Here is a 27,944-nt window from a genome sequence, read left to right on the forward strand (position 1 = left end):
TAACAGGTTCAAACAACAGTGAGTTTTCCTCCTCCAGTAAAGCCATCTCACACTTTGCTTCGCTACCTTCAGTGCAAGGCTCTGCCTGGTCCCTTCAGCAAGAGGACACTTGGGCACAATTGTGTCAACTCTCAGTGTCTTGTAGGGCAATTAGGGCTTTAAATAGGAACACCAGCAACAGGAACCTCAAGAACCTCTTCAAGAATCCATTAACTTGGTTACTATCAAATAGGAATCAAATGACACCATTCAACGCTGGGATGAATTTGTTGCACAGTATGCACACATTATGTATGTACTGGTTCTGCCAAACTGCTGGGACAGGCTATAGAAAAGGTTAACAAAGGGGTCTTGAGAAAAGGATCATGTGGGAGAGATACCAAATTGGCCCTGATACCAGGATGGCTAGATGCCATTCTTTTCCAGGACATGTCCTACATTATAACCTTCTTCCAGGAGGAATTTGAAGGCACATAACAACAACAAAACCTTTACTATATTTATGGCCTTGCACATCATTAATTTCACCAGTCTCTAGACACACTATGTAGCATGATTTTTAAAAAAATATTAATGAAGCAGGATTGCATTTTTATTTTTATGTTTTTGAAATAATGAACATAAGACGATTCACTCCTGCATAATTCCATGTTAAGGTAGAAGTCTTCAAACAAGGCTGGTCTTGTTGCAGTTAGTTTGTAGGGACCACATGCATACAAAAAATAAAACTAAAGTAAAAAGAAGACAAAGACAGCAGCTTAGAAACAGGCAAGAGTTTTTTATTTCATCTGGCACAGAATTAGGCAGTCAACCCCCCAAAAACAATCTATTGAAAAGCAACAGTTATTCCCCAGGAGGGACTCAAACAAAGTTCACTAACATTGAGTCATCATTGTGCACTTCTTATTCTGATAGTGAGCACCCATTCTAAATAGACAAATCATGTAAAACAATGTTAGCTTCTGACAGCATTCTCATTTTGGTATGCCATGCTAAAATAGAGGCAACATAGCAGTAACCTCTGACAGAAGTTTCTATCTATTCCATAAACCGTGCAGCACAATCCAATACATGTTTATTCAGAAGAATGTTCCATTGTGTTCAGTGGGGCTTATTCTCTAATTGTATTGAACTAACATACCGAAGCTATAACCTGTATCTGTTATTTGTTTATTAGAAGCAGTTGGTATCCAATATACTTTTCATTTTCACTTGAATTGGTTTTAAGACTCCACCCTACCAGCCACTATAAAATAACATTCCCCATATTTTAATAGCAACTATTAACCCATATGGTCTATTTTCCTAGTTTGCTTATGTACAGATAAAGTATCAAATGGTCATTTGGTTATTTGTTTTATTTGGCTGATGAAGGAAACATTTCCTGGGTGGAAATATGTTTTAATGAAATTCTTGATGCTTTATGAAGAACTGGAGGGTAATATTCAGAGAATCATGGCACACCCATCACATTAGTAGCTGCCGTAAGTTTTTTAAAAAGTCAAATTTGGTTTATTTTGGCATGCACAGAGATGATTATATTTGGATATTCTAGTCTAAAATAATACAATTTTAGGAGGGTAAAACTTCAGAGAAGTGCTGAAATTTTGTTCAATAAGTACCAGAAGAAATATGCTTGATGTGCAGTTAGGAAGTCTTCAACAAGAAAGAATAATAATAATAATAATAAAATGTTGGATAAAAGCTGTTTTCTAAATTATAGCAGCAAATCTTCTGTGAAGCAGGAAGGAAAAGAAACACCACAGTAACTATATCAATCATTAGGTAGGAGAGCTTACAGGTATCTGTAGGACAAGAAGAACTTGTAGCACAAACTTCTGCTCAATATTTACTCAGAAGAAAATCCCATTATGTTCAATGGTTCTTACTCCTTAGTAGTTATATTGGCAGCCTTACACAGACAACTAGCTCATCAAACCAGCATGTTACAAACTTTGGGGAGTTGTTTAGGATTTCAGTCTTTTGCTGAGCTAGCTAAGTGTATAAACTACCCATGTGACCTTGACAGACCCAGGAGTCACTTATCAGAATAAGTCCATGTTGTTATGTGAAATGGTCCCAAGTATGTCTAAAAGACAAAACATCACCTTGGCCCTGATCTAAAGCTTTTCAGGAGTTCCAGTGAAACAAAGCATTTCTGGAGCTGTCTCTGGCTTATTAGGCCTCCCTGAAATGGGCAACAATCCCAACATGGCCCATGTACAGGGCCTTTGGCAGGCTTATATATAAAGTCACTGGCAGATTGCTGACCAGCTTAGGATCAGAGAGAGATGTCAATTTTAGGAATCAGTAACTCTGCCTGAGGATAGATGTGCAATGCTCATTGTTTTTATGGTCATTCTGATCCTCTGATCACGCAAATTATAATGTCTACCTGTTCAGGTCCTGTGTAGATGTGCTGGTTCATACTGTCATTCTCCATGTATTTTGGCTGGGTCAACCGGTTAGCCCCTAACCTTTACCCCTGTTCCTGCTAAACACAGAAAGATGATTTGCCTCTCCAGAAGCTTTCAGGAGTAGAGATTTTTCTTTTAAACAAGTTGCAGCATTCCCTCTGCACTAACATAAATTAACATAAAAGTACCAATTTTTCAAAACTAGAAATGGACTTTTGGGTACTTCTGCATTGTTCCCCCCCCCCCCCCGGAAAAATTTTTGGGCAGACTATGCTGTCCCAAGAGCATCCCAGGTACAGAAAGCGAGACTCTGGAATAGACTGAACACCTGAACAGGGCCTGAGGTTCCACATTTGCAAAAAACTATTGGACTGCAGCAGTTTGTATTTATGTATTTTTTTCTCTATAGATTTTTTTCTTGATATCTATATATATATATATAGTCTTTAAAAATATTTATTCATTTTAATCTATCCTAAATAGTCATACTTCACAGAAGCTCCAGTTCAAAAGTGAATGGACATTTGGCCTTTACCAGCAAAACAAAACTACAGATGGTCCTTTAGGTATTTCAAATGTCTATAGAATGTATTCTATTTTCTCTTCAAGAAAAATATCGTAAGTGAACTGTTGATGAGTTTCTAAATTAAAACATGATTTAGCATGAAACAGACTGATTTAAGTACGTTTAAGTCTCAATGATTAGAGTGGGAAAGGATGAAACACATCCTTAATTTTTCAACTGGAATGAAAATTGACTTTGTGCTGGATTGTACTTGAATAATTTGTTGAAACAATTCTCTTTTGATTTAGAATATAAAATAAAATATTTTTCAAGCTAATACACCAAAATAGTTAACTGATCATGTTCTTAATTTAGTGTATGTGAAATACAATACAGAGCCATATAATACAGAGGAAATTAGGGGGCACCTATTGTATGTACACAGTTGTACAGAAGGTATTTGTTTACACAGCATTTCTTCAGTTTTCCTACTTTTCTACGCATACCTGCCTGAATATCATATTCTAGCCTATCAGAAGAACATCCACATTAAATTGCCTTTTCTATTATACAAATGTATTAAAGTTTGAATACAGAAAACAGGGTTTTTTTAGACACAGACCAATACAAATTTGGGTGCATTTACCACTTTTATTTCACAATGCAGAAACATACATTCACCATGTGTTGTGATGTGACCGACAGTGTAATGAAGACAGTATTTCTTAAATGGAAGTGATAACCAATACCAAAGAATGCTTCAGTAGGTATTCTGTACAGTTTAAGGCTTAACTCTGACCTAGATAGGAAACACTGACCCAATTTGTGAAAAGAAACTTTTTTCTATGAGAAGAGAAAGAAACTGATATTTTAAAAAAGTCATGACGCCAGACAAATACTTCTGAAATGCTAAGGAAAACACACATTTTTGTTAAAATAGTCACAGCGTACTTTATAGCATGAGGACTTGTGGAAGGGAGGCTGCAGGATTTCTAATTTGAAACTCTGAACAATGCTAAAATAATTATCTATTAAAGGTTTCAAATCAGGTAAACAAAGCACATTTTGTAAGCATTTAAATAAGATTAGAGATTCACCATTGTTTATTGGACAAGAGTAATAAAACCAGATGAAAACAAGTGTATGATTCAAGTTGTTTACTGAATAAAGTGAGTTATTGGCACATCTAATGTGATAAAATATTATACACAGTATCTATACAGCCTCTAGCATTTTAGGGTACTCTTACCCTAAACAAAAGTTTTGCTGCCTAAGAAACCGTGATTTAGACTTTCAATAAGTGTGAAGGCATGAACTGCTTTATGTGTAGCATGAGTTCACTGTTTTATATTGTTGATGAACGTGCAGGTATAGATGGAAATGTAGTTGAGGAAAATTAAAATGCTGCTTTTTTGTAATTTGTTGCTTCATGCAAATATTGGTTTACTAATGCTGAATCAGATTGCTGTAAATGGGACAATATTTCTGCCAATGTCCTTAGTAGCAATCAAGACTGGTTCTTCCACATTGAAAATTTCCTGGGAGAAACGCAAGCCTGCTCAGTTACAACCATGACTCCATGTAGGCTTCTGTATTCCCAATGATGTGTATGATGACTTTGTAAGAAAGCTACATTATTCCTGCAGTAGAGAAAGCATAGTTAAGTTCTAGAAAGAAACTGATTTTAAAATGGATAAAATAGCTATGGTTATGTGCTACAAAAAATATGACAACGATTGCTAGTACAATTAGCTCTGTATAGCACACTGATTTAAAACTGTTGGTAGGACTCCAGGAACATCTGTTTGCCTCACAACTGCATAATTTTTCTAAAGGAATAAGCAGTATATAAAATTACAGTTTTAGTTATTTTTAAAAAAATTCTGAGCCTTTTCATGCCAGGTGTCTATTTTATATTTAAATAATGACAGCAACCAAATCAAAGTTTTTGGATAGTGTGAGGTATAGATCAGCAAAGAGGTATACAGATTTTGAGTCTCATGTATGATCTATAGTATTTTCTGAAAAAAAAAATAAATGGGAAGGATCTATGTGCTGTAGTAAAAGCACATACTGAAGGTCCTAGATCCAACCTCTGGTACATCAAGTAGAGGGGCTGAAAAATCTGGGCATAAGACTTCAAGAGAGTAATGGCTATAATGGTGTTAGATCAGGTATTTGGTGTAAGGTCACAGTGGAGTTATTCAAACTGTGACAACAATAGCTGTATATGCTATATGAAAAAGTATATCTGTAGTTGCCAGATGATATATTGGACCTTGTTGCAGGGGAGAGTCCAGGACTGGTCTGCCACCCTGTCTTGCACCCCAGGAGTCAACCCGTTCTCTGTCCTTTATATTATTCCTATTCTGAAAAAAGGCTACAGCAATCCATTTTGTGAGTCCCAACTCTTCACAGGTAACTTGGTTTATTAACAGTTTATAATACATATTGTTTGAAATAAAGATTATGATATCCATTCAAAGCAGAAAAGCCACACACCCCCTTTCTTTTCTGTGTACTGTCAAAGCCACTGACAGATGATGGGAGTATAAAGAGCTCTTGCACAGCATGTTAGTATGCACAACATATTCTAGCACATGCATACAGTAACTGCATTATCTTCAAGATGCCTGCTTAGCCAGAATTTGTCAGCATGCCTTTATTGAATTTGAATAGACAACTAGAAACTATATTACTATCTCCTTTCAAGAAACAATGCCATTGTCAGAAACCAAACAGCCATGTAAAAACAAGGCAATAAAAACATTCACATCACCACTTATTACTCAGTAAGCTGAGAAAAAGATACAGTATAAAATAAATTTCAATCATACTTGAACAAATTTGAATTAAAATCCACAGCTCTGTTCATTATATGATAGGTTGCAGCCATTTTACTTGCAAGCTTTCTCAAACAGAACAATATTTTATAAAGAAATGCTTTCATTTCCCTATAAGCCATATGCATATGCAGTCTTCAGAATTGGAAATTACAGCGCAACATACTGGATCATGGCAAATGCATAGCAGCTAGCAAGCAGACATAAGCAAATGGGTTTCTTCTATTTCTCTAACTGGCATTAATAGAAGGTTGAGGTGGAGGGGAGGGAAGAGCACTGCACAACAAACTTAAGTTAACATTTTGGAAATCTATGTTTTCACAAGATGTAGTATGAATGCCAGAGAGAATAAATAGAAAGGGTTAGATATGAATTATGAAAGAAGAAGTGGACTTTGTCACATGCCAGCCCAAGAATGCCTGGGAAAAATCTTATCTTCTTACCTGTGGTCAATCCTCCCCATCTTCTGGTGTGATTTCTGTCTCTTTATGTACCACTACTTTGGTCACTGACATGTCAGGGTGCTGCTCTTTGGCTTCTTTAATTGCCTGAGCCAGCGCCTAGCCCAAGGAAACCACAGAAGGGCAAAAACAAGAAGGAGGTGGAACATGCATGATCAGTAGCAAGGTGAAGAGAGATTCATGATAAATTACACAATTTGCAAATGAGGAAAAGTGATTCAAAACACGAATTTTATATTTGATCTAAATAGTAAACCAATTAACTTCAACAGCATGCCTGTACTGATACTGACTTTTAGGTTTACAGTTTTAAAAAATCAGATGAATGTAGGAATAGTTTCAGTAATTTATAAATCATACCTGATCGTGATCAATGTCCGCATCACCTGTGATCACTATTCGCTTTTCAATTCTTGTCTCTGATATGCCCCCTTTCACTGTCTAAAGAAAGTAAATATTGGCTTGAAGCAAAATTATTTAAAGAAACAAGAATATTCTGAAAAGACATTTATGTCAAGTGTTTAAAAATAGTTAATGGTAAAATGTATTTTACAATGTGATTTAGTAAATTCTGTTTATATAAGAATATTTTAATACAGTACAAAATTAACAGAACTACTACTGGGTGAAGTTAAATAAAATACAGCACTTCACTGAATTAATTAAAACTTTCACTCACTCGAGTAATAGTGGTTAATTATGAGTTAGGATCATCTTGTGTTATGCCCTAGCATAGGCTAAGGTTATGGTGCAATTTATTTCAAACTTACAGAAGAATCAGGGAGAGTAAAAATAGCTGCCTACATCTATCACAAATGCCTTTCTTTTTCCACTAATCTGGTATAATCTATTCATGACATTTCAGTCCTTTAGCTAATTATTGTAAAGTCCAGCAGTTAACCAAGTTCAGAAATTCAGGTTTCAGCAGTTAAAACTCAGCAAACCTTTATTCAGCAACTATAGGTCCATACCAGGGATGTTCACTGTCAGAATAACAAGTGTTAACCTTTATTCAATAACTATAGGTCCACCCCAGAGATGTTCATTGTCAGAACAACAAGTGTTACTTCAAAACAGTTATATGGATGTTACTACAAATAAAGTCAATTCACTACTACTTGTTTGTTGCCTATGGGATGCAGGCTGATGGCTAAATGCAAGACTGTTATATATAACGTACGGTAACATAAATGATCCTTGAATGAAAATAGAATGTCTACACTGTAAAGCCTTTCCCTACCCAGGTAAAGGTAGTCTCTTGACATGAATGTCTAGATGTAACTGACTGTAGGGAGTGGCACTCATCTCCGTTACTAAGATGTTTATCACACTATGCTCTTAAAGAGGTACTATTCCAGTGTGACTCCTCTAGCAGCCTCCTGTTGCATGCTGGGATTGGCAGTTTTAAGGAGCTGAACTTCTCTGCCTGAGAATTCTAAATACCCCTCCTTAAAACTGCCAATCCCAGCATGCAACAGGAGGCAGCTAGAGGAGTCACACTGGAATAGTACCTCTTTAAGAGCTCGTCTGATAAACACCTAAGCCAAAGAGCCAGCATTGTCCAAGGACTGCTCTGGTGCTCATGTGGCCAGCATGACTGCACCAAACGCTGTTACCTTCCCACCGAAGTGGTACCTTTATCTACTTGCATTTGCATGCTTTCGAACTGCTGGAACTAGTGATAGAAGCTCATCCCATTATACAGCACTATGGCCTTAAACTGCCAACCTTCTGATCTTCCTATAATCAGAATTGGCATCTTAACTACTAAGCCACCGCATTCCTAACAACAAGTGTAAGCAATGCCAAATTTAAACTACACATAATTTTAAATTATTGGCTGGTTAATTGCTTGTTCATTACAAACTCAAAACAACACTGGTTCTCTTATTTCCCATATTGTCCTCTCCTTGTTCCTTTTGCCAGTTCCTTACCAGAAGAACCACCTTAGGTAGTCTCAAGTCAAGCCTTCTTGTTCTTTGTTATCATACCACCCATGGATGCGATAACCACTTCCTTACAATAGTTGCTTCATTGCATTTCCCATCACAGTATCTCAGCACAAAAACTCTCATTGCACTGTCTTTGCACTAAAATCATGACAAACAAGATGCAAGATCCAGCTCCTGACATTTATAAGTGCATTTCACTTTTTGAATTGACTATTCTACCTTTGAATTCCATTCTAATTCCCAACATTCCAAAATGGGAAAGGCTTTATAGTGTAGACATTCTATTTTCATTCAATTTAAAGGATCATATATGTTACCGTATGTTATATATAACAGTCTTGCATTTACCATCAGCCTGAATCCCATAGACAACAAACAAGTAGTAGTGAATTGACTTTATTTGTAGCAACATCCATATAACTGTTTTGAAGTAGCCCCATTTGCCTCTCCAAGTTGTCAGGGGTTTAAAAATGTATTATTCCTATGACTCTGCATATTGGAGCATTTACCTACTCTTCACGAAAATGTAATTTGTGGTTGCCATTAGTAACCATATTTGTGAAGTCTTGCTTGCCTGAATCCAGGATAACTAAACAATACAAGACTTTCTGCTGAATGACTGCAGGCAAGTGCTGCATAATAAGCAGTCCAGGAACAAGATATTTGAAGGATTAATTCATTCTTCATGCACCTGCTCATCAATTGTCATGTCCACAGGCCCTGCTTTACATTCTTTCTCCACAGAGAAGACTGGCAGAGGTCTGAGATATAGTTTTTTCAGTGATGGTGCCCAACTGTGGATGCAGCCAACAAATGCTGTGTGTGCAACTGGCTTCATTCTTTGTCCACCTTCCTCACACAGGGAAGAATATGAAAGAATGAATTCCATTCATCTTCTTGGATGCCACTTCCTGGTGCCAGCTGAGTCTTGATTTCAGGACTCACCAGCTCCTGAACCTGTTGACTGGCTGTGCATTTGGCTTTAAGCAATATTTGTCATCCTGATTGGGACAGTGAGTGATACATGAAAGAAAATGCTTGCAGTTGTCTATAAAAAGCTATTAATCTGGAAGGCAAAGGAGCCTGGAGTGAACTTTGTGGCCTATCAGGAAATCTACTGGTAAGAAGTAACCTTTCCCTCCAGTTAGAAATGAAAAGTGGTATGAAAGTCTTTTTATAAACATCCCAACTTGTTCTGTTTACTTGTCTAAGTCAGACTTGGGATGGATAACAGTGCTTTTCTTCTGCTCATCTTCCTTTTTATATTAAGCCAAACTTGTATTTCAGAAACAAGTTTCAGAGACACTTACTTTGGTAATATGTGTTGTAGTTGTAGTACTGGTAGTTTCTGATGTGATTGTTTGTGCACTCATTAGAACTCCTGGTTCAGAGTCAGCACTGGGATCCCCCTAAGGAAACAAGACATAGAAACAAAGTATTGTGGAAAAAATGTTAAAGATGTGGTGATATTACTGTATAGTTTGGGGGAAATCCATTTTAACTTTGGATTTAAAAAAATAAATTCTTAGTGTAGCCAAAACACACACAAAGTGGCCAACTGTTCAATAATGAGAAACAAATTGAAAATATATCATGGAGCAAATGACCTTAGGGTTGTTTTCATAACAGCAAGCTATGATACAAGTTGCATGTTATCTGTGCAAGTGTTGCCTGTCGATTTATGGTGATCCCATAAGGTATTTTAGGCAAGAATGCTCAGGTAGTTTTGTCAGTTTCTTCCTTTGAAATACAGCGTACAGCACTTACTATTCGTTGGTGGTCTCCCATCCAAGTACTAACTAGGGCTACCAAATTCTAATCCTGAAAAACTCTGAAAACCAGTCTTTGAAAAATGTGATATGAAACTGTGACATTATGAGAACTGAAAAAAAAAAAAGGTTGATATGCCACTGCCCTTTAATTCTTCAGCATATTTGCATCAAAATTTCAATATTAGTTACAAGAATGTTTGCAAACAATAAGAATAGGTTCCTGTTAGGATCCTCATTGGGGAAAATTATACTGGAAGATGTTTAGACCAAATCCAATGTAATTTTGTACACAAGCCATCATGGCCTTTTGCTATTCCCTGCATAGTCTGTATCTTATCTTTCATAACATCTGCCCATATTATGGTCAGATGTTTTCTGCTCATGTCTTCTGTGTAATCCTTACCTCAGATGATTCATAGGTAATGGTTTTTGTCTCAGTGTGAACAACGGGGATTTCCTTCACAGAAATTTCCATCTTCTCCCCACCTGAAGAAACACTGCCAAAACTGATTGTTTCAGTCTTCACAATTGGTGACTGTTTCAATGAAAAAAGTTAATTGTAGGACACACTGAAGTGGTTAGGTGTTAAATATAGAACTAATGCACTATTATGTTTCTTTATACAAAAACAAATTCACCTACATATTAACGGCACTTTAGAATAATAAAGTAGTCTAAATCAGTGCTGTATTTATGGAGCACCACCTCTAGAAAGCTGTGACACTATTCAACTTAATTTTCACTTGATTATAATCCAGATTCATATATACATGTTTTCCTTTAAACAGTTTCCATATGATCAAAATATGTTAAGGTTTTATAAATGGCAATCTGGGAGATAGGGAATTCCTATTAATGAATTGGGAAATCTATACAGTACAGACAATTCTCAGCTTTAACATGCACAGGGGGAAAGCTTGTTGCCTAGATAAAATAAAACAATACTTTCCATGGAACGCCATGCAACATCCTTGTCCTCTAGGAAGATCTAGTTACTAATCATGGTGGCTATGTATTAGGTCTAGTACTGGAGACAGTATGCATTGTATAGCAATTGATGGGAAAACACGTGCTATTGCACTCTTGCTTTTGCATTTCCCTTAGGCAACTACTTGGCCACTGTTTGAACAGAATGCTTGACAAATGTGGCTTTGGTATAGCTCTTCTTTTTGCTCTTAAATTTGTAATAGCCAACATGGTTAGCCACTGATCATCTGCAGCACTATTCGTTGTTGTTTATGAACTGTATGATGCCAAAAACGTTCATTAAAAAATGAAACTAGTTACTAGACTGCCATGCAAGGATGGAAAGGTGCATTGTTTTACATATGACACAGATGTGTATATTCTGGCAGAACAAAACCATCTATGGAGGAATCCTGCTGACATAGCATATGCTATCACATGTATTCCCGTTCACAAACATACAGTATTTGTTGCATGCAACTGCATTCATGTGTGGTTTAAACGCTGCTTTTCTACACAGAAGCCATCCATATAAGAAAAAACTGCACACAAAGTTGTCTTAGGATAAGAAACAAACTGTTCACGATAACAGTTTTGCTGCTAATGTGTGCTTAATAAGTCATTAGTAAATTAAAAATAGTACATTAATTTATGCTTTATGCAGATTAGCCTATTAGATATTAATTACCTCAAAAAGAGGTTTTCTGTCTTGCACATCCAAAACATGGGCTGTTGTACTCTGCTTCTCCTCCACATGCTCATGAGAAACAGCAGCAGTTTCCTCCAGTTTGGTTACAGCTTTTTCAGCCTCCAGCTTTTTTTTCTCTTTAGCCCCCTCAGTCACAGCAGAACCCTCCTTCCCTTTGATGCTAGAAGCCACATGAGATTTTGCCTGTGCTGTAGCATCCAGCTGAACAGCAGCCAATTTAGCAGCATCCCCACTTGCATGCACATTCATCACATGTCTCTCCTCCACCATTACGGTTTCCTGCACAACCTTCTTTATGGCCTCCTGTTGCTGTTGCTTCTGCTCTTCCTCTGGCTTCTTTTCACTAGGATGTATCTCCTGACTTGACTTTGCTTCTGTTCTCTGCAGGGAAAATAAGTTCATATCAAAGGCTAGTGTGGTGTATAAATACATCACCAAAGAATATTACACTTGGCCATATGTTGATTTCACTTGCATCTGTTATACAAGGTGTTTGCCTGAGTGCTCAAAAACTGAATAGAGATAAATGTGAACAAAATGATATGCAATGTGCCCTTATAAATACTAAACTCCAGTGCATGTTCGATATGCTAAGAAATTCAGGCAGAAAAACAAAAAAGCAAACTGATTTTTTTTTCCTGAGATGTTTATGTGTCTAAATCTAGAAGGGGAAAATTCCCAACATGCAGATTCTGAGAATGCTTATGAATGTGAGTTCAGCACATTTATATGCAAAATAATAAGGAAAGCCCACCAGTGCTACCAATACTCCCCAGACCCATTAAGATAAAACCATTAAAATCTAAAGATGGAATCAAATGGCCACCTGTGCCCAGCTATGTGAAGTAGATGTAACCCCTCCTATGAACTCAGTTGGTTTTCTTGCAGACTCTATTAAAGTGAAGATATCAGAACCATCCAAAGTTTTTTCACCGGAGAGTTGTTTTTTCTAAATAGACAGAGAAATGTAGAGTCACACATATACACACAGAGAGAAAGAGAAGCAGACAGACACACATATAGATTATGTTAATTGAGAAAAATAGAGACGAAGACAAAGGAAAGGAAGAAACGTGGCAGGGATAATAGGGAAGAAAATAATGGGAAAATAAATTAGCACAAGTCTGTAATGACTATAAGCAGTAATCTTTTAAAAAGCATAGTTGTTAGCGCTAGGATTTTGCTGGTCTTGTGAAGCATTGTACCCTTCTAAAACAAGCAACAGCAGCATATCACATTTCAGTAATACTGATTTTTTAAAAAGTTTAAAAGCCTAAAAATGCCTGCTTTGTACTGTGTTAATCGACTTAAAACCATGAGGAAATAATAAAAAGCTGGGTTGGCTGTTGTCAACATAAAGCCAGGCAGCAAAAGGACCAAAAGCCAGGGTAGTGAGGGTATTGCCTTAAGAAATCATGCTTTTATCTTTAAACTGTGGCAAAGTTGCATGTTACCACTACTCTTGAGGCTGATGATTCAGTAACATAGTGAGCAGTAGCAATGGTAAAGGGTGGTTCTCTGGAATATTTCCATTCAGATATACTCTTATCTTTCTGGCCAAATGCCTCTCCTTTTAGTCTTTCACTTTCCAGGTGTCTTTCAGCTCTGGTAATCTGCATACTCCCTGCTGCATCATGGAACTGCAAATCCTGCTCCATTTTTATCATCTTCTTCACACTTTCCTCTTCAGGACTCTGCAGCCGGGAATCTGCCTCTTTAATAGGTGTCAATGATTCAGATACCCTTCTTTTTGTATCAGATAACCTTCTGGCTTTTTCATCAGTACCTGGTTCTAGAATTTCATATTCTGCTACCACTGGAATGATTTTCACAGATTCTGGCACTGCTCTTTCCATTTTTTGAAATGCTTCAAGAGATGATGGCACACTTTTTTCTCCCTCTTTTACTTTAGTGGTCATGGTAACGATTTTCCCAGAGACAGTATCGTAGGATTTCCCCAAGGTGTACATTTTCTGCTTATTGTCATCTTTTGATTGCAATTCACCTTCCAAGTCCTCAAAGCTCTGTATGTCAGTGGTACTGGTCTTTGAAAGATCAGCTGAGATGTCACCAGTTTTACTGCTCACAGTCATTACTTTGTATGTCACAATCGTTTTCGATTCACCATCAACTACCTCAATGGGTACTTTGTCTACAATAACCCAGTCCTCAGTGCCCTATATTTGAAATATAAAAACTAAATTAGAACAACTAATTGTTTACCTGTGTGCCAGGAAACTGACATATAATATATGTTAGGAAATTATGGTAGCCATCTTGAAAACAAATACATTCCGGGTCCTTTGGTAAACCTGAAAATATCTTAATCATTTCAGCTGTACAGCCGTACAAGGTTGTAAGAAACTAAACTAGGCAATTTTCATTTGTTTACAATTTTGTAGTGTAAACAATGTCATATATTTCAAAAGCTCAGTCCCAAACATGCATCCCGGTCTAGTTACACTTATCTTCAAATAAAAATATTTAAGGGTATTTCCAGGTGAACAGCTTCTAGCATTACCAGTCTAAAGTAACTGCACATCTATTTTATGTTTAACTCCTTAAATAATTTTTGTGGGAAGAAAAAAGATGGAAGAAGCAATAAGGAAACTATGAGAGGAGGTTTAAAAGTAGAAGATGATGACATTTAGATCCCTTGTAAAAATCTACATTTTAGGCAGGTGATACACACTGAACATTTTGGAAGCACAGCAAGGATCAGGAGTACATATTACAGTAGAGTCTCGATTATCCTACATAAACGGGAGGACTGATAGTCGGATAGCTGAAAATGTCGGATAATCCAGAGGGCGTGTTTGGGGGCTAAACAGCTATGACCATAAAAATAAACATGTACAGTATCTAATGCATATTTTCATCATGTGTACAATGGGAGATTATTCATGAGGAAATTGAGATTGGATCAGAATCCCTACAATATAGAGGGTGCCTTTCATCTGCCCCTTACCTCCAGAGTGACCTCTATATTTCAATAGGAAGGCTGTATGATGGGAAGGGGGAAAAGTTTCAAATCTCTGTTGCTGCATCCTAAAACATTATGTGCTATCTGGATTGCCCTCTCCCCCTTAGCCCAAACCTTGTGTGCCTCTGCCCTACTAGATGCTCATCAGCTGGAAAATATATCTGCTGCGTTTTTCAAACCATAAGGGGAATTCACTAAAGAAAATTGTTGCTCAGATTGTATTTTTGCCAAGGAAGATGCATGCATTTTAAACGTTAAATGAGAGGATTCTAGTTGAAGCTGCAAGGGAACAAATCCTAAGCAGACTTTTCCAATATGCTTTCTAGCATTCTGCTCCAGAATTCCACCTACTACTGATATTTTGGGCATGTGTTTATCAAAAGAAATGTGATATGCTTATTAAATCAGTGCCACAAAATGTAGCCATTTAGAATGCATGCTTCTTTATTTTACCTGAGAATCAAGGAATGTAGTGCTTTCCTTCTGTAAAAATATACGCTTTTCAGATTTTTCTCTTTCTTCTTTGGTCTGATGAATAAGAGGGATTGAGGAAGTGTAAATTTTTAATAAGAACATGTGACTTAATAAACAGATGGTCTGATATGTAATTCATAGCATACCTTTTCACTTTCTAATATCATCTCATATGAGCATAATGTAACTCATTGAGCTATTTTATTTGAAATAAAGGTAAATAAGAGGGTTCAACTTGCATTTCAAACAAGTGACAGAAGCTTATACAGAATTTGCTGTGTTGATTTTATCACTTATTCCAGGGGTCATAGGCATATCTAATTCTGTAGTGAATTGAGTCACCAGTTTCTATACAATGCCTTTATACTCTCCTGTAATTTTGGGCGGAGAAAGGTTCAAGAGGAGTCCCTAAGCTTACAGCTTAGTCTGTAAATACTTGATACCAGCTGACAATTACTCTTGGGGCTTCTGTACCGAATCAACATAGGAGAAAGGAAATAATGGGAAGCCTGGTCCCGTAAAATATTTCACCCCTACTCTTTATTTTCAGTTTTTATTAAACACAGGCAATTGTTAGCCTGGGAAGGTTTAAGAAAAATAGCAGTATGCTACCTAATCCTTCATTAAGTTATAAGGAACACTGAAATAATGTGAAACTTGTTTGGCTACTTGCATATTTGTTTTGTCTGCTCTATCATGACGACCTCCCTTCCCTCATGGCCTTTATGGCTCTCTCTTTCCAATGTTGCGATGCTAAAAGTTTCTATTCAGGGTCGTTTTAGCATGTGGAAGCTCATAATTTTTTAATATTATCATTTTCATTTGATTTACTTTTCATGATGGAGGTAGAAATTGTGCTAGTATAGAAGTAGACAGAGTGCATGCTTTAAAAAATGGCTGTTAACAATAGTAGGTGACATTGTCTTTTGCAGAAAGAGTAATATAAGCTGAAAAAGCCTATTTGGAGTTTTAAAGCATTTATATTCAACTTGTAATAAACGGTGGAGGTTTTTATACCTTCCCATCCAGACTAATTTGTTCTAGAATGAAAAAAGTCAGTCACTAATACTAGTCTTGTACAGAACACAGTGAAAAAGAAATTCTGGAATAGGAATTTGAATCTTTGACTGATCTGTGACCAGTGTATCCCCTATGAATTTGTTTGTAGCAACAGGTAGAATTATAAACTTCTCCCATCTTTTTGATACCCACCTACCAAACAAAGGTTTTCAGTTTCAAATTTTTAACATAATCTCATTATTTTATAAACCTAAATTAGTATTTGAGCAAACCTAACTATGGGCCCGAACAGACAGGCCAAAATAAAGGTGCTTTGGGTCACTTTGGAGGTATGCTGTTTAAATGACACACACATCTTAAGAGGCCAGAAGCTGCACCAAAGCTGCATTCTAGTCTTTAGGACTGGAGCGTGGCTTTGGTTCTGCTTCTGGCCTCTTAGGACGCATGTTCCATTTAAACAGCATACCTCCAAAGTGACTCGAAGCAGTTTTATTTTGACCTGTCTGTTCAGGCCCTCCATTTCTCATAATAAAAAATTAAACCTAGATAGTCTATCATGGTCTTATCACTTCCTTGGCTTTCTGAAGCTGGAAGACAGAAAATTAAGCACTCACATCTTCAGGCACAAGTGGTTCAATCATAGGAGCTTCTTCATGTCTTGCAGCAAGCCGTACTGGTGATGTTGAAAGTCTTTTCTCCCATTCATTGGTCCCTGAGGTATCTGTGGAGGTTTCCAAGAATGTCCTTTTCAGCTCACTTATATTTGTCTGGTGTTTCATCATGTCCTCTTGGTTTTTATCTAGTTCCTGGGAGGAGGTGGGGAGAAAAGGGAATGCAACATTTTGTAATATAGGCTATCTAAACTGGATGCAGGATGCAAAAAAAATCAAACCATTTAAGTTAGTCAGCAAAAGAAGACTAGAGGGTTTAGGTCTCACAGCACTAACACAACACTCTTGGGAAACTGTAGTGCTTTGAAGGATACTTGCATAGAAACTCTTAGGACACTTCACGCATTACACTCTGGCAAACCAAGTGTATGCTCATAAGGAATCTGCAGCCAATGCCAGCTCCCTTATTAGTGTAACTGCTTTAAAAATGTATTTGCAAATGGAGATTTACTGCATTCATACTTTTTAATTTTACTTGTACAAGGGAAACATTTTCAGAGTACATTTTAAAATGCAATGTATAAAGTGGTCCTTAGTCAAAGTTCACACACATTCTAAAAACTACCTGGTAAAGAGAATTAAAAAAAATCTACATACAAACACAACAGAGTCCTAAAAACAGTGAAACAAAAGAGTCCGAGGTTTAGAAGAGAGATTGCTTATTAGGAAGTGAGAATACATATCTCATGCATCATAGTGCAGATTCACAGCTTAACATATAACAGATATACATTACATGCACTGGTATATACCAATACCAACCTCTAACATAAGATTACTATGTTTGATATACACATTTTCACCCTTTATGCGCTTAATCAGACTATTCTGAAAAAAGTGAAAGAGAAAGGGAAAAGTAAGGGCAACAATACTGAAAGGATACAAAAGACTGCTCTGGGGCAATACTAATGAATAGTGTGCCAAGGAGAAAAGAACCAACAGTTTAGTTACAAAAATACACACAGACCATTATTTCACCTACCTGTGTCTTGAGATCACCATCTTCTTCCTGATCAGACTGTTAATACAAGAAAGATTTAAAAACATGATCTCATCACTAAAAAGGATTTCATTGACTAAAATATTATAATAAACATTCAGACAGGTAGAAACCTTAGTCCAGGAGTAGGGAACCTGCGGCCCGCGGGCCGGATGCGGCCCGGCGAGGCCTTGGGACCGGCCCCAGCCCGGTCCTGCCGCCGATTGCTGCTGGGGCCTTTGGGGGGCAATTGTCTATAGAAGCCTCAGAAACATGCATTTATATTAACATTTTTTAAAAAAGCAGCAAATTTTTCGCGTGTCCTCCATTTTTTTTTAAAAGTGTCTTCCATTTGAAAATTTTGTCCTACATTTGTCCTGGTTTATTTATATATTTATTTTTTTAAAAAAATTATTTAATTATTTATTTTTTGGCTTCGGCCCCCCCAGTTGTCTGAGGGACAGCAACCCGGCCCCCGGCTCAAAAAGGTTGCCTACCCCTGCCTTAGTCCATTTCAGCATAACAATAATTTTAAAATGAGTCTTGTGAAACCTTTCAAACTGGCAGATTTATTTCACAGTGCCCTTTCATAATTATGATCCACTTCCTAAGGACTGGTTGGAACCAGTCGCCTAATATTATCAAAAGGGCTGGTTAGCACAAACCGTCTGGCAAATACTATTTCTGACTCATGGTGACCCCTATCATGGGTTTTTCTTAACAAGATTTGTTCAGAGGGAGTTTTCTTTTGTCCCCCATTGAGGCTGAGAGTGTGGTTTGCCCAAAGTCACCCAGTGGGTTTCCAGGTTTAGTCAAATACTCACACCACTACACCATATTGGCTCTCTATTGCTTGATATGTTCCCATTTAATCAGTCTTTATTCAAAACCACGAAGACTGGAATCTTATTTTATTTTTAGGGGAGGAACCACAGCTCAGAGACACCTAGGACTTAATTTATACTCAAGGCATATCTGGAATGGCTTGGACTTAATCATTTAGTCTTAAACTTGCCACACAAATCTTTTTTCCTTCTCTTTTATAACAATGCTAGTCTTATATAGAGATCTTACCACACATCATTTTAGCAATCTTTGAGACAACTATAGGGGTATGCAGGGCATTGACATAGGGCAATGAAATTTTAAACACTTACAATAATATTACAGTATTTCAAAGGTATATAAGATTAAGCAGAAAGCAAAGCAACAAGCTTTTAATAAAATGCTAGACTCTCAGTTAAATGTAAAAAGACACATAGTTTACAGAGTTTTGTTGAATTCTTCATAGCATAGTACCATTTTATTTTGTGACAGGGTTTAAAATATTAAAATAATACTAAGACAAAATGCTGCAAAGGAACATTTAGCAGCATAGTTAATCGTATTTGAGCTGTACAAAATTAGTGCAATTCCTAGATTAAGAAGGAATTTTAAAGATGAAGAGTATTATACTGATTACATAAAGTAAGCTACAGTTCAGAGATGGCCTGGAAATGCCACCATGCTCATTATTATGGTCTATACGTTGCTACTAATTGCTTTTCTATAATAAAGAAAAATGAAGACTGAGCTGTCAAAAAAGCTCCATACTTCAGTGTACACATACCCAAAACATGCCAGACTGATAGAAGCAACTTTACTTCTGAGTTGCTAGGGAATAACTGGATTTATCAGGGGCAGAAAGAAGCACACCCTTTCCCAAGTACAATCCTTTACAGTACTTTGGTATGTGACAGTGAATCTCAGATTAGGACATTGTTCTGAATGAAATTATTAACTCCAACAGGGGATTTCAAAAGTGTAATAGTTGTGTGTGTGTGTGTGTAGGGGTTTAGTTTCATCAGGACAATAGTTGAACACTTCTTGACTTAGAGACAATGCAGATAAATATGAAAAATCTCCTCCTTGGTGCAATTAACTGGTACTGAGGGGGAGTTCTGTTACACATCAATGGGAGCTTTTCCCTTAAGGCTAACTGCAGTGCTGTGTTTTGTCAGGACTGTACATGGTCAGGGAAGGTTTAACCTGCTCTTCTCACTCCCACACTGAGTAAAAATTAAAAAAAGAATTCCCTAACATAGTTGGAAGCTATGCATTTTGTCTTTCATAAAGTTTAACCCTGAGTGGTGTGGTCCTCACTGACAGGAATCCTACAATGAAGAGCATGTGTTTGTGTATGCATGAGTGAACTCAATCCAAAATGCACATTCTGATTTCACTCATGCACAGCTCATTATGATGACAGGTATTTTGCTTGTGTGTTATACACAAGCGTTCCAGAAACTGAATACAAAAGGTTACATAGAATCACAAAGGGCATATGTCCACTGGCTTTAATTTCTAAAATTCAGCTAGTGGGGCCTGAGCATTTTCTAATCCTGACTTTGTTCATTGGAGTAAAAGACCCTGCCTATGTGTCCTTCCAGATGTTGGACCGCAATTCCCATAAGCACAGGGAATGTACAAAAACACCTAGAAAGCCACAGCTGCACACGCCTGATTTACACAAAGATTTTTTAATAAAATACAATACAGTGGGCCTACTGCATCAGTAGGCTAGCGAACTGTAGATTGGAGCACCCATGGCTTCGCGTACGCCATATTATTCAATAATGGCACATGCACACTGATGTCAATGCATGCACATCACCACCTATTGAAGAATATGGGGAACAACAGTCCAACTTTTCCCATCTGCAGGAGGGCCCAGAATCAAACCCCTGTGGATGGGAAGAGTCAACTATACAAATCATGCATGTATTGTGAATTCTGACAATAGAATCCAAGTCCAAATACAATATAAACAGTTATGCTGAGTTTCATTAATGAATATACACAGCACTGTAATGTACAGGATTTGATGTGTGGTACATGATACAGTCTTTGACAACTATTAATAGTACAAACCTCTGTGGCAGTGGTTTCACCATCAGCTGCAGTATCTGTCCTTTCGCTGTCAGTCTATTTTGTGATACAAATAATCAGGTTCCAGTAGGTAAGCAAGATAAAAAATAAATCCAATTTGTAAGTAAACACAAGCCATGGGGTGATTGACAAAGTCTACATCTCTGCAAACTGCACCTGAGTTGCTTTTCAAACTACTGACAATTTAAAAGAAGCAAAATCAGAAATAAACAGACCAGACTCAGAGGAAGGCTCAAGGTATACTGTACAAAATATATGGCTTTTGCATTGAAGCTTTATTAGCCAAATAAAATGTTTTTTTTGGGGAAAGTATCTACTTGGAGCTTTTAATTCTTCTGAGGAAAGCCAGGTGGCTTTAAGAAGAAACAAAAGTTGTAAAAGCAGACTTTTCCCATGTACTCCTTTACTGAAAAATTACAAAAAAAGTCAAAATTGTGTTTGGGAAGAGAAAAGATATAATTTTGTTTTTATATGTATAAAACTACTTTAACAGTCACCTGACTTTCAGCCCCTCATTTGTACAGGTTTTATTTTCCTCACATATAAAATGGCTATAAAGCTGTCTGCATTACTAATAGAGGTAAAACAAACATGGTTAAACAACAGAATCTGCTACAACATGCCTTTGAGAGAATTACAATCATACAAACATCTGTAATTGCTCAGGCATAGATTCTGGTAACTAATTAATTCCAAAACTGTAAGGAAATATTAAACCAAAATAAAGGCAATAGTTTACATTCCAGATTACAAAACATGACAAAAATATTTTTAAAATAAAAGAATACTGACATTTAGTTGATACAAATGATCAAAGTGAAACAAATCACAGCATTATCCATCTTAATCTATTGGTGATGTAGAATGTATGATAAATACCTAAACAATTAATCATGCCTCAAAACGAACTACAGTGTACAGGTAGAATTAATGTAAAACTAATTACTAAATTATTGAGGGTGGGCTTGCATAAACCTCTCATTTAAAAAAAATCTTGTAAATTTAACATTTAAAGGCAATTCAATGCCATATAGAGACTCCAGTTTCAACAGTACAGATTCTACTAGTATCACTAACACATCCACTGGTCACAAACAGGGCATGGCTATAAGACTGTGTTCATTACTGATGGCCCTATGACAACTGTGTGGGGATTGTGTTGGGATCTAAGAGAGATCTTGAAAAAAAGGTACAGAAGCTTTTCCCAAATCACAGGAACTAACAAGTATATAGCAATTTATAGCTGAATAAATATGAAACCACATGGGTTGCAAATAGCATGCAATACGAAATATAAGAAAATATAGTTTTCATAAGAAAACAGGTCTATTGGGAATGACAACATTCAGGTTAATACTTGTTTTGTGCATACATTTCTTCAGATACCTCAGCAGCCTTTTTCTAATATATGGGCAATTGCAAAAGAGGCAGGAAGAGGAGTTTTGAATCTGAAGAAGTATATATGCATGCCAACTCTTGCAAGAATTGTGCTATTTCCAATAAATGTGTTTTCTTAGAAAAGTTGTGATATTTTGTTGCATTTCCTATTACAGACTTATTGCAACCTATGTGTAGTTGGCTTAACATTTATTCAGTTGTAAGTCCATGGTACAAGTTACATGCTTTTTAATTCCTCTGATTTGTTGACCGAATGTAACCTTGTCCTTATCGATTTAGTCTAGAACATTTCCCCATTCAGTCAAATCACTATAATAGGTTGGGAAACAAATGCAGGTTGATCACAGAGCCACAGGGCAAGTTGTCTTCATGGAGCAGGTGTCATTCACAGAATCAGAGAGCGTCTTTATTATCTCAAATCCGCTTAAATATAGGGTTGTACTCCCATGCCAGTCACCAATCTGGACAAACCAGACAGTATGCTAAATGTATGAACACGCTAAGTATCTTTCTTTTATGTTTTGAAGTAATAGATCCCATACCTCCAAAGTTATGGCGTTTTAGATTTATAAAATGTATTACAAAATGTAAAGGACTACTGATGCCAATAATAGTGTGTTTATATTGATGGGGAGGGGGATGAGATTTTCTCTGGGAACAGGTGATGTTAACTCTTCATCTTGCACATCACTTTTTGAGCTCATTAGATCTTCCCATACCTGCTATTTTTTCAAGAACAAAATTATACATTAAATGCATATAAATTTTGAACAGATTCATTACTTTGCATCTTTCACATTTGGAAGAATACCTGGTCTATTAATGCAGCAATATGAGGCAGCAGAATTCTATATCTGTTCACACAGGATGCTATTCTGGCTGTGTTTTCATTTGAAAAGCAAAGCAAAGCAAGCAAAATAAGTACTTCGATGGGGTCTACTTTTTCTTTTTGTTTGCTTACATAAACTGCCCAGTATGGATATAGAGTCTTATAATATTAGTTCTCTTTAATATAAATTAAAGACACAAGATCTATAGGATCTCCAATAACTGAAAGGGCTGCAGCAGGGAGCTTTTCTATGAGTACAGTACATGATTTCTGTAGTCCAGACTACACAAGATACCCATCAAGTATGAAGAGTATATGGACACACACTTTTTTTCACATTATGCTTTAAAATATATGTCATCAAATGTTTTCCTCTACATTAAGATAACATTCAGACATATTTGAAATCTGCCATTCCTTGAAGCCCCAGGGCTCACAAAAGTGGCACTATATGGCTACATGTGGGCGCCATGATTCCCATGCTACATTTATGATCGAGTTGTACTACCGGCTGTGTTGCTAATTTTCCAAGGTGATATTCAGTGGCTACTTTTTGGGCCAAATAGATCTGCATAGAACTACTGCATTTAGATATGATGCTACCAATCTAAATAAAAGCACTGGCATTTAGTAATAAATCCTGGGGCTGTTAGGGAAACGGCTGTTTTGCTGATAGTCAACTTAAACAATATTGGGATTCTTTTTTTTGGGGGGGGGGGTACTTAAGGAAAAATACAGTATAAAACAAATTTAACTTGAGAGTAACTGGCTACAATCTCACATACACCTACATGAGAGGTGAATTCAATTGGATGTATGTCTCAGTAGAAGTGTATAAATTGCAGCAATAGTTAATTCACGTATAAATGCTTAAAATATTTCCACAGGTAGGTACAAAATACTCATAGTAACTTTTTAAAAGGCCCCTCTTATTATGTGGTCATACCTCTGTCAGTACTCGATTTTGCTTTCTTTTGTTAAAGTAGGATTAACTATCATGCTAAATGTGCTACACTAAGTGGCCTAAACAGACTGGAGTAGGGGTTAAGTTAAGTATCTTCTGCACTGCGTACATTCCGTAATAGGAAAATAGTTTATGCATCAAATCATGCCTTTCAACTACCTCTGATTTTGTTGGCATTCTTCATTCCCTATCTTCTCTTTTTTAGCCTGAAAAATTCTCATCTGTTTATACATCCCCATAGTTATTCTTACATTAGGGCCCCCCTCTCAAATGCAAAACATTTATCTCTACAAGCTTTACACGTGTACCTGCTGGGTGGGGGGCTGCATAATATTACTCATAACAACCCTCCACTTGTCTATAAAGTCTGTTATGTGGTTTTGTCCTTATAGCTATACTGTCAGTCAATTGAAACAATAATCAAATTGCTTAATTGCCAGTGCTTAAATACCTGCTAAGACTGAAAATGCAAAAGGCAGAGTTATTACAATAGTAAAGATAGTAAGAAAAAGTGGAAGAGTGAAATTAAATCTTAAGGACTCCTAAGAAAAGTCCCCCCCCCCCCGGGGCAGGAAGTTCAAACGATGAGTAGATAATCACTGACCACCTTGAATTTTTGAATGGTTTACTACTGCTGGAACTACCAGAAAGAGATGGTCTTTCCAAAGAAAATTTAAAACAGCTTTAAAAACAAAAAGGTCCAGCCATATGTCGTCTATCTTGTGATAATAACTGCTGTGTTTTGTTTTGCTGATGTAATGCAGACATGCCCAAGTTGAAAATAAAGTTTCATGCAATGTGTCCAACAAAAGAAGCACCCTGGATTAGGCACAAGTCTGTGTAAAGTACTGTAGAAGAAATGGTTCTGGGATAGCCTTAGTGCTAGTTCTAACATAATTCCATAATCTGAAGCTACATTAGCAAGCTCTTATTTTTCCACAGTTCCCCTTTCTCCTTGACCCCTTCCATACTTCAGTTCTATTAGTTCTGCTTTACTGAAAATCATTTACAGAAAACTTGAACTCACAAACTATGGTTTGTACTTGTCCCCCATAACAGGCTTGACAACTAGCTTCAGACCATGGTTTGTAATGCCTGTTTTGGATGATAAACATAAACCACAGTGTGCCACAATATTTGCAGTGAAGTAGAACTAACTGAAGTGAAATCAGAAAGGGGCAGGGAAGGCATGCAGGTGTATTCACATAGTTGTAAGCCATGGTTTGATGCTCCATTTGAACAAAAACAGTTCCAAAAATCTGACATCCAACTCAATGCTGTGAATTTTTCCTTGAAACATTTTTTTTTTACTGAATTCAGTGGAGCATGCTACTATTGATTTAGTTTCCTAAAGTCTCAAATCCTAATCACACAGTTGAGGAAATGGGAATCTGTGTTCAGGAATGAGGGCTGATTTGCCTACTATTATAATATAATGTACAAATAAGTACAAATAGCAAATTCCATTTCACATTTTTAACAGGCCCATGCCCTGGAGAGCATTTCTCCTCCATATGGTAATGTCTTTGAAAAAAAAATCTTGCCAATCCTAGACTACTTAAAATACTATGAAGAGTGTTTTTACCGTAGTTATAGGTATTGTTTAAAACAAACAAATAAATAAATAAATAACGTACTAATTTGGCATCAGTAAAGATACCAGAAAAGATCTGATAGCCATATTTTCTTTCCCTCTTTACAGGGACTGGCACTCTTTAATGAAACACCAGTTGGATTTGCAGTAAAGTTTTAATATCTGCATCTGAACATTTAAAACCTTGAAGACTAAATAACTGGACCAAAGATAAAAGTCTACTACAACAGCTTTGAACTTCATTTTAATTTTTAACTGATGTGTATCACTGGAATATATAAGCAAAAAAAAAAAAAAAAGGAAACACTCATAACTAAGTATTTGTTCTTGAAAGACACTCCAACCAGTAGAAGCTTTTTTGGCTATGCAGTTAACAAAATACAACGGAGATAAAGCTCTTGGGTTTTAAATAACTTTTAAAGCTGATTTGTAGAAATCTGTAAATATCTTTACATTGTACACATGGTGTTGTGCCTGACCCTGGGGCTCCAAACTACACTCTCAACACAACAGAAATTAAAAATTCTGAACATATCAGCACAGACAGAAATGAGGCTCTGAAAGTAGGACCACTACTGCAGCATTCTAACACTGTTTCGGACTGAAGCAATGAACACAAAAAAAGTGTGTTCGGTGCCGAGGTACACACCTCTTCCTCTGAACTGTCACTCAGGTCATTGTCAAGTGAAGCACTCAAGGAGGCCGCCTTGGGCTCCAGGTAGCAGAGGCACATAGCCAGAGGAAAGGAGAGAGTAAGAGCATATGGCACTGAGAAAGAGGCAGAAAGCAAAAAGAAAAAGATGAAAAGGAAACAAGGCACGAGGGAGGGTGAGCGAATGGGAAGGAAATGCTGCACACTTTGTGGCAGAAAGTTGGTTTCAGAGAGGTTCGGAAAGGATAAATAACCATCGTCATCCAGGAGAGTGGGGAATGATTCCGGAAGCTGCAAGGAGAAGGAAAACAATGTCCCACCTTTTCCAGGTTTTTGCTTATAGTTAAATGCTGCATCATGCTCAACTGAGCAAACTCTTCCTTTTCTATCAGAGTCCAAGTCAGCCTCACCATGCTTTTGAGCAGTATTTTTGGATGACTCGTAATCTAATGCTTTCCGATTACTCTCCTTACATCTCCTACGGAGCTTTACTGAAGATGCAAAAGGATCAGATTGTGAGGATGGTGAGGGAGGTAATGAGTCAGTGCCCAGCAAAGGTGGCTGATGAAAGAGAAGAAAGAGCAGCAAAGTACAAGAGCAAAAGGACAAAAAGAAAGTTTTAATTAGTTCATTTCCTCTGCATATAAAAAAAATAATTACACATGATTAAAAAACCAAATTTATTCATTGGATTAAAATTATATCAGTTTCCATGCTGCATGTAATTACTATTCAAATGAAGAACAGCAGTTCAACAAAGCAAATTTGACAGTCAACTCATATGTCAAATGATACTACTAGTTTTGTTCTGTTTAGATATACTCAAAAATGCAGATACTGTGGAAACAGGAATACTGCATTTGGTGACAAACTAAAGACTCATAGGCCCAAAGCTCACTTTCAGATGATCCTATAAACCACACTTTGAAAGACTGGAAGCAAGCTACAAGTCTACACAGTTCTTCCTTCCCTTAACAAACTCTTTCTTTCCCTCTTCCATCTGCTGGTTGCTCTAATCACACTTTCTCAAGATATCTCAGTTCAACAACTGTGGCTGGTGCTGACCATTGTTTCCAAATTCACTTAAGATGATGGTTTCAAAATTAGCATACCATAATTTGCCCAGTTAGGTCATCACTATAAAACTTGGTTTGAAGAAACCAGAAAATGGAAGAAAAAATTGGTACAATAGGGTGAAAGTGTAACTGTTCTTCCAAGCCACCTTTTCCCAGGGAATGCTGGAAACTGTTGTTTGTTGACAGTAAGAATTTGATCAACCCCCTATTGGCTCATTGAGGACTGAGCATGCACAGTGAATACAAAATGCTGAGTGTCTGTTGGAAGAAAATGATAATGGGGTAAATGAAATGGAGTACCCTAGAACAGAGCATGGCTGCTGGATGGCTGGAACCCTGAACAGAAGAAGTGTACCATGCAACATCTTAATTATTGGAAAATCTTCCTAAAAATTTATTATCTGGAGAAATAGTAAATGTTATTCAGATACTGAAAAAGTTACCATATATACTTGTCCATAAGTCTAAAAATTTGTGTCCAAAAATTGACCCCCTAATCCCAGGTCAACTTTTTCTCTTGCCCCAAGCAGAAAGAGTCCTGAGTAAATAAACAGAGACCTTCTCCCGCCGGTGCTGGCTGGCTGAAACCAAAGTTGAAACAAACAACCTCAGTTAGAGGCTCTCTTGCTGTATGTACACATACACACACTGAAGGTGCCTCCAAGTTTTACCCTCGATTTATCCACGGAACATGGCAAAATCTATAATTTTGGTCCCCAAACCTGCCCTCGAACTATACATGAGGTCGACT

The 27,944-nt window shown here is 37.0% G+C and overlaps 1 protein-coding gene across 19 annotated transcripts in view; it reads right to left on the minus strand.

Annotated features, from left to right (window-relative positions):
* Nucleotides 1-3,559: 3,559 nt before the first annotated feature.
* The window catches only part of LOC121917300 (band 4.1-like protein 3), a 196,673-nt gene continuing 172,288 nt past the window's right edge, over nt 3,560-27,944 (minus strand). For 5 of the 19 annotated variants that reach the window (XM_042443128.1, XM_042443127.1, XM_042443125.1 and 2 more), the window contains 14 exons: nt 26,115-26,678; nt 20,663-20,716; nt 17,756-17,791; nt 17,536-17,601; nt 16,717-16,908; nt 15,062-15,136; nt 13,080-13,802; nt 12,452-12,574; nt 11,605-12,006; nt 10,354-10,485; nt 9,489-9,587; nt 6,587-6,667; nt 6,209-6,325; nt 3,560-4,562 (listed from right to left, as the gene is read on the minus strand). In XM_042443128.1, coding sequence (XP_042299062.1) covers nt 6,215-6,325; nt 6,587-6,667; nt 9,489-9,587; nt 10,354-10,485; nt 11,605-12,006; nt 12,452-12,574; nt 13,080-13,802; nt 15,062-15,136; nt 16,717-16,908; nt 17,536-17,601; nt 17,756-17,791; nt 20,663-20,716; nt 26,115-26,678 — 2,658 coding nt within the window. In that variant the 3' untranslated portion in view covers nt 3,560-4,562; nt 6,209-6,214. The remainder of the gene's footprint in view (nt 4,563-6,208; nt 6,326-6,586; nt 6,668-9,488; nt 9,588-10,353; nt 10,486-11,604; nt 12,007-12,451; nt 12,575-13,079; nt 13,803-15,061; nt 15,137-16,716; nt 16,909-17,535; nt 17,602-17,755; nt 17,792-20,662; nt 20,717-26,114; nt 26,679-27,944) is intronic. The other 14 variants (XM_042443131.1, XM_042443130.1, XM_042443138.1 and 11 more) reach the window with 12 other exon arrangements.

The sequence above is a fragment of the Sceloporus undulatus genome, unplaced genomic scaffold, assembly GCF_019175285.1.
Source record: "Sceloporus undulatus isolate JIND9_A2432 ecotype Alabama unplaced genomic scaffold, SceUnd_v1.1 scaffold_14, whole genome shotgun sequence".
In the NCBI taxonomy this organism is placed as follows: domain Eukaryota; kingdom Metazoa; phylum Chordata; class Lepidosauria; order Squamata; family Phrynosomatidae; genus Sceloporus; species Sceloporus undulatus.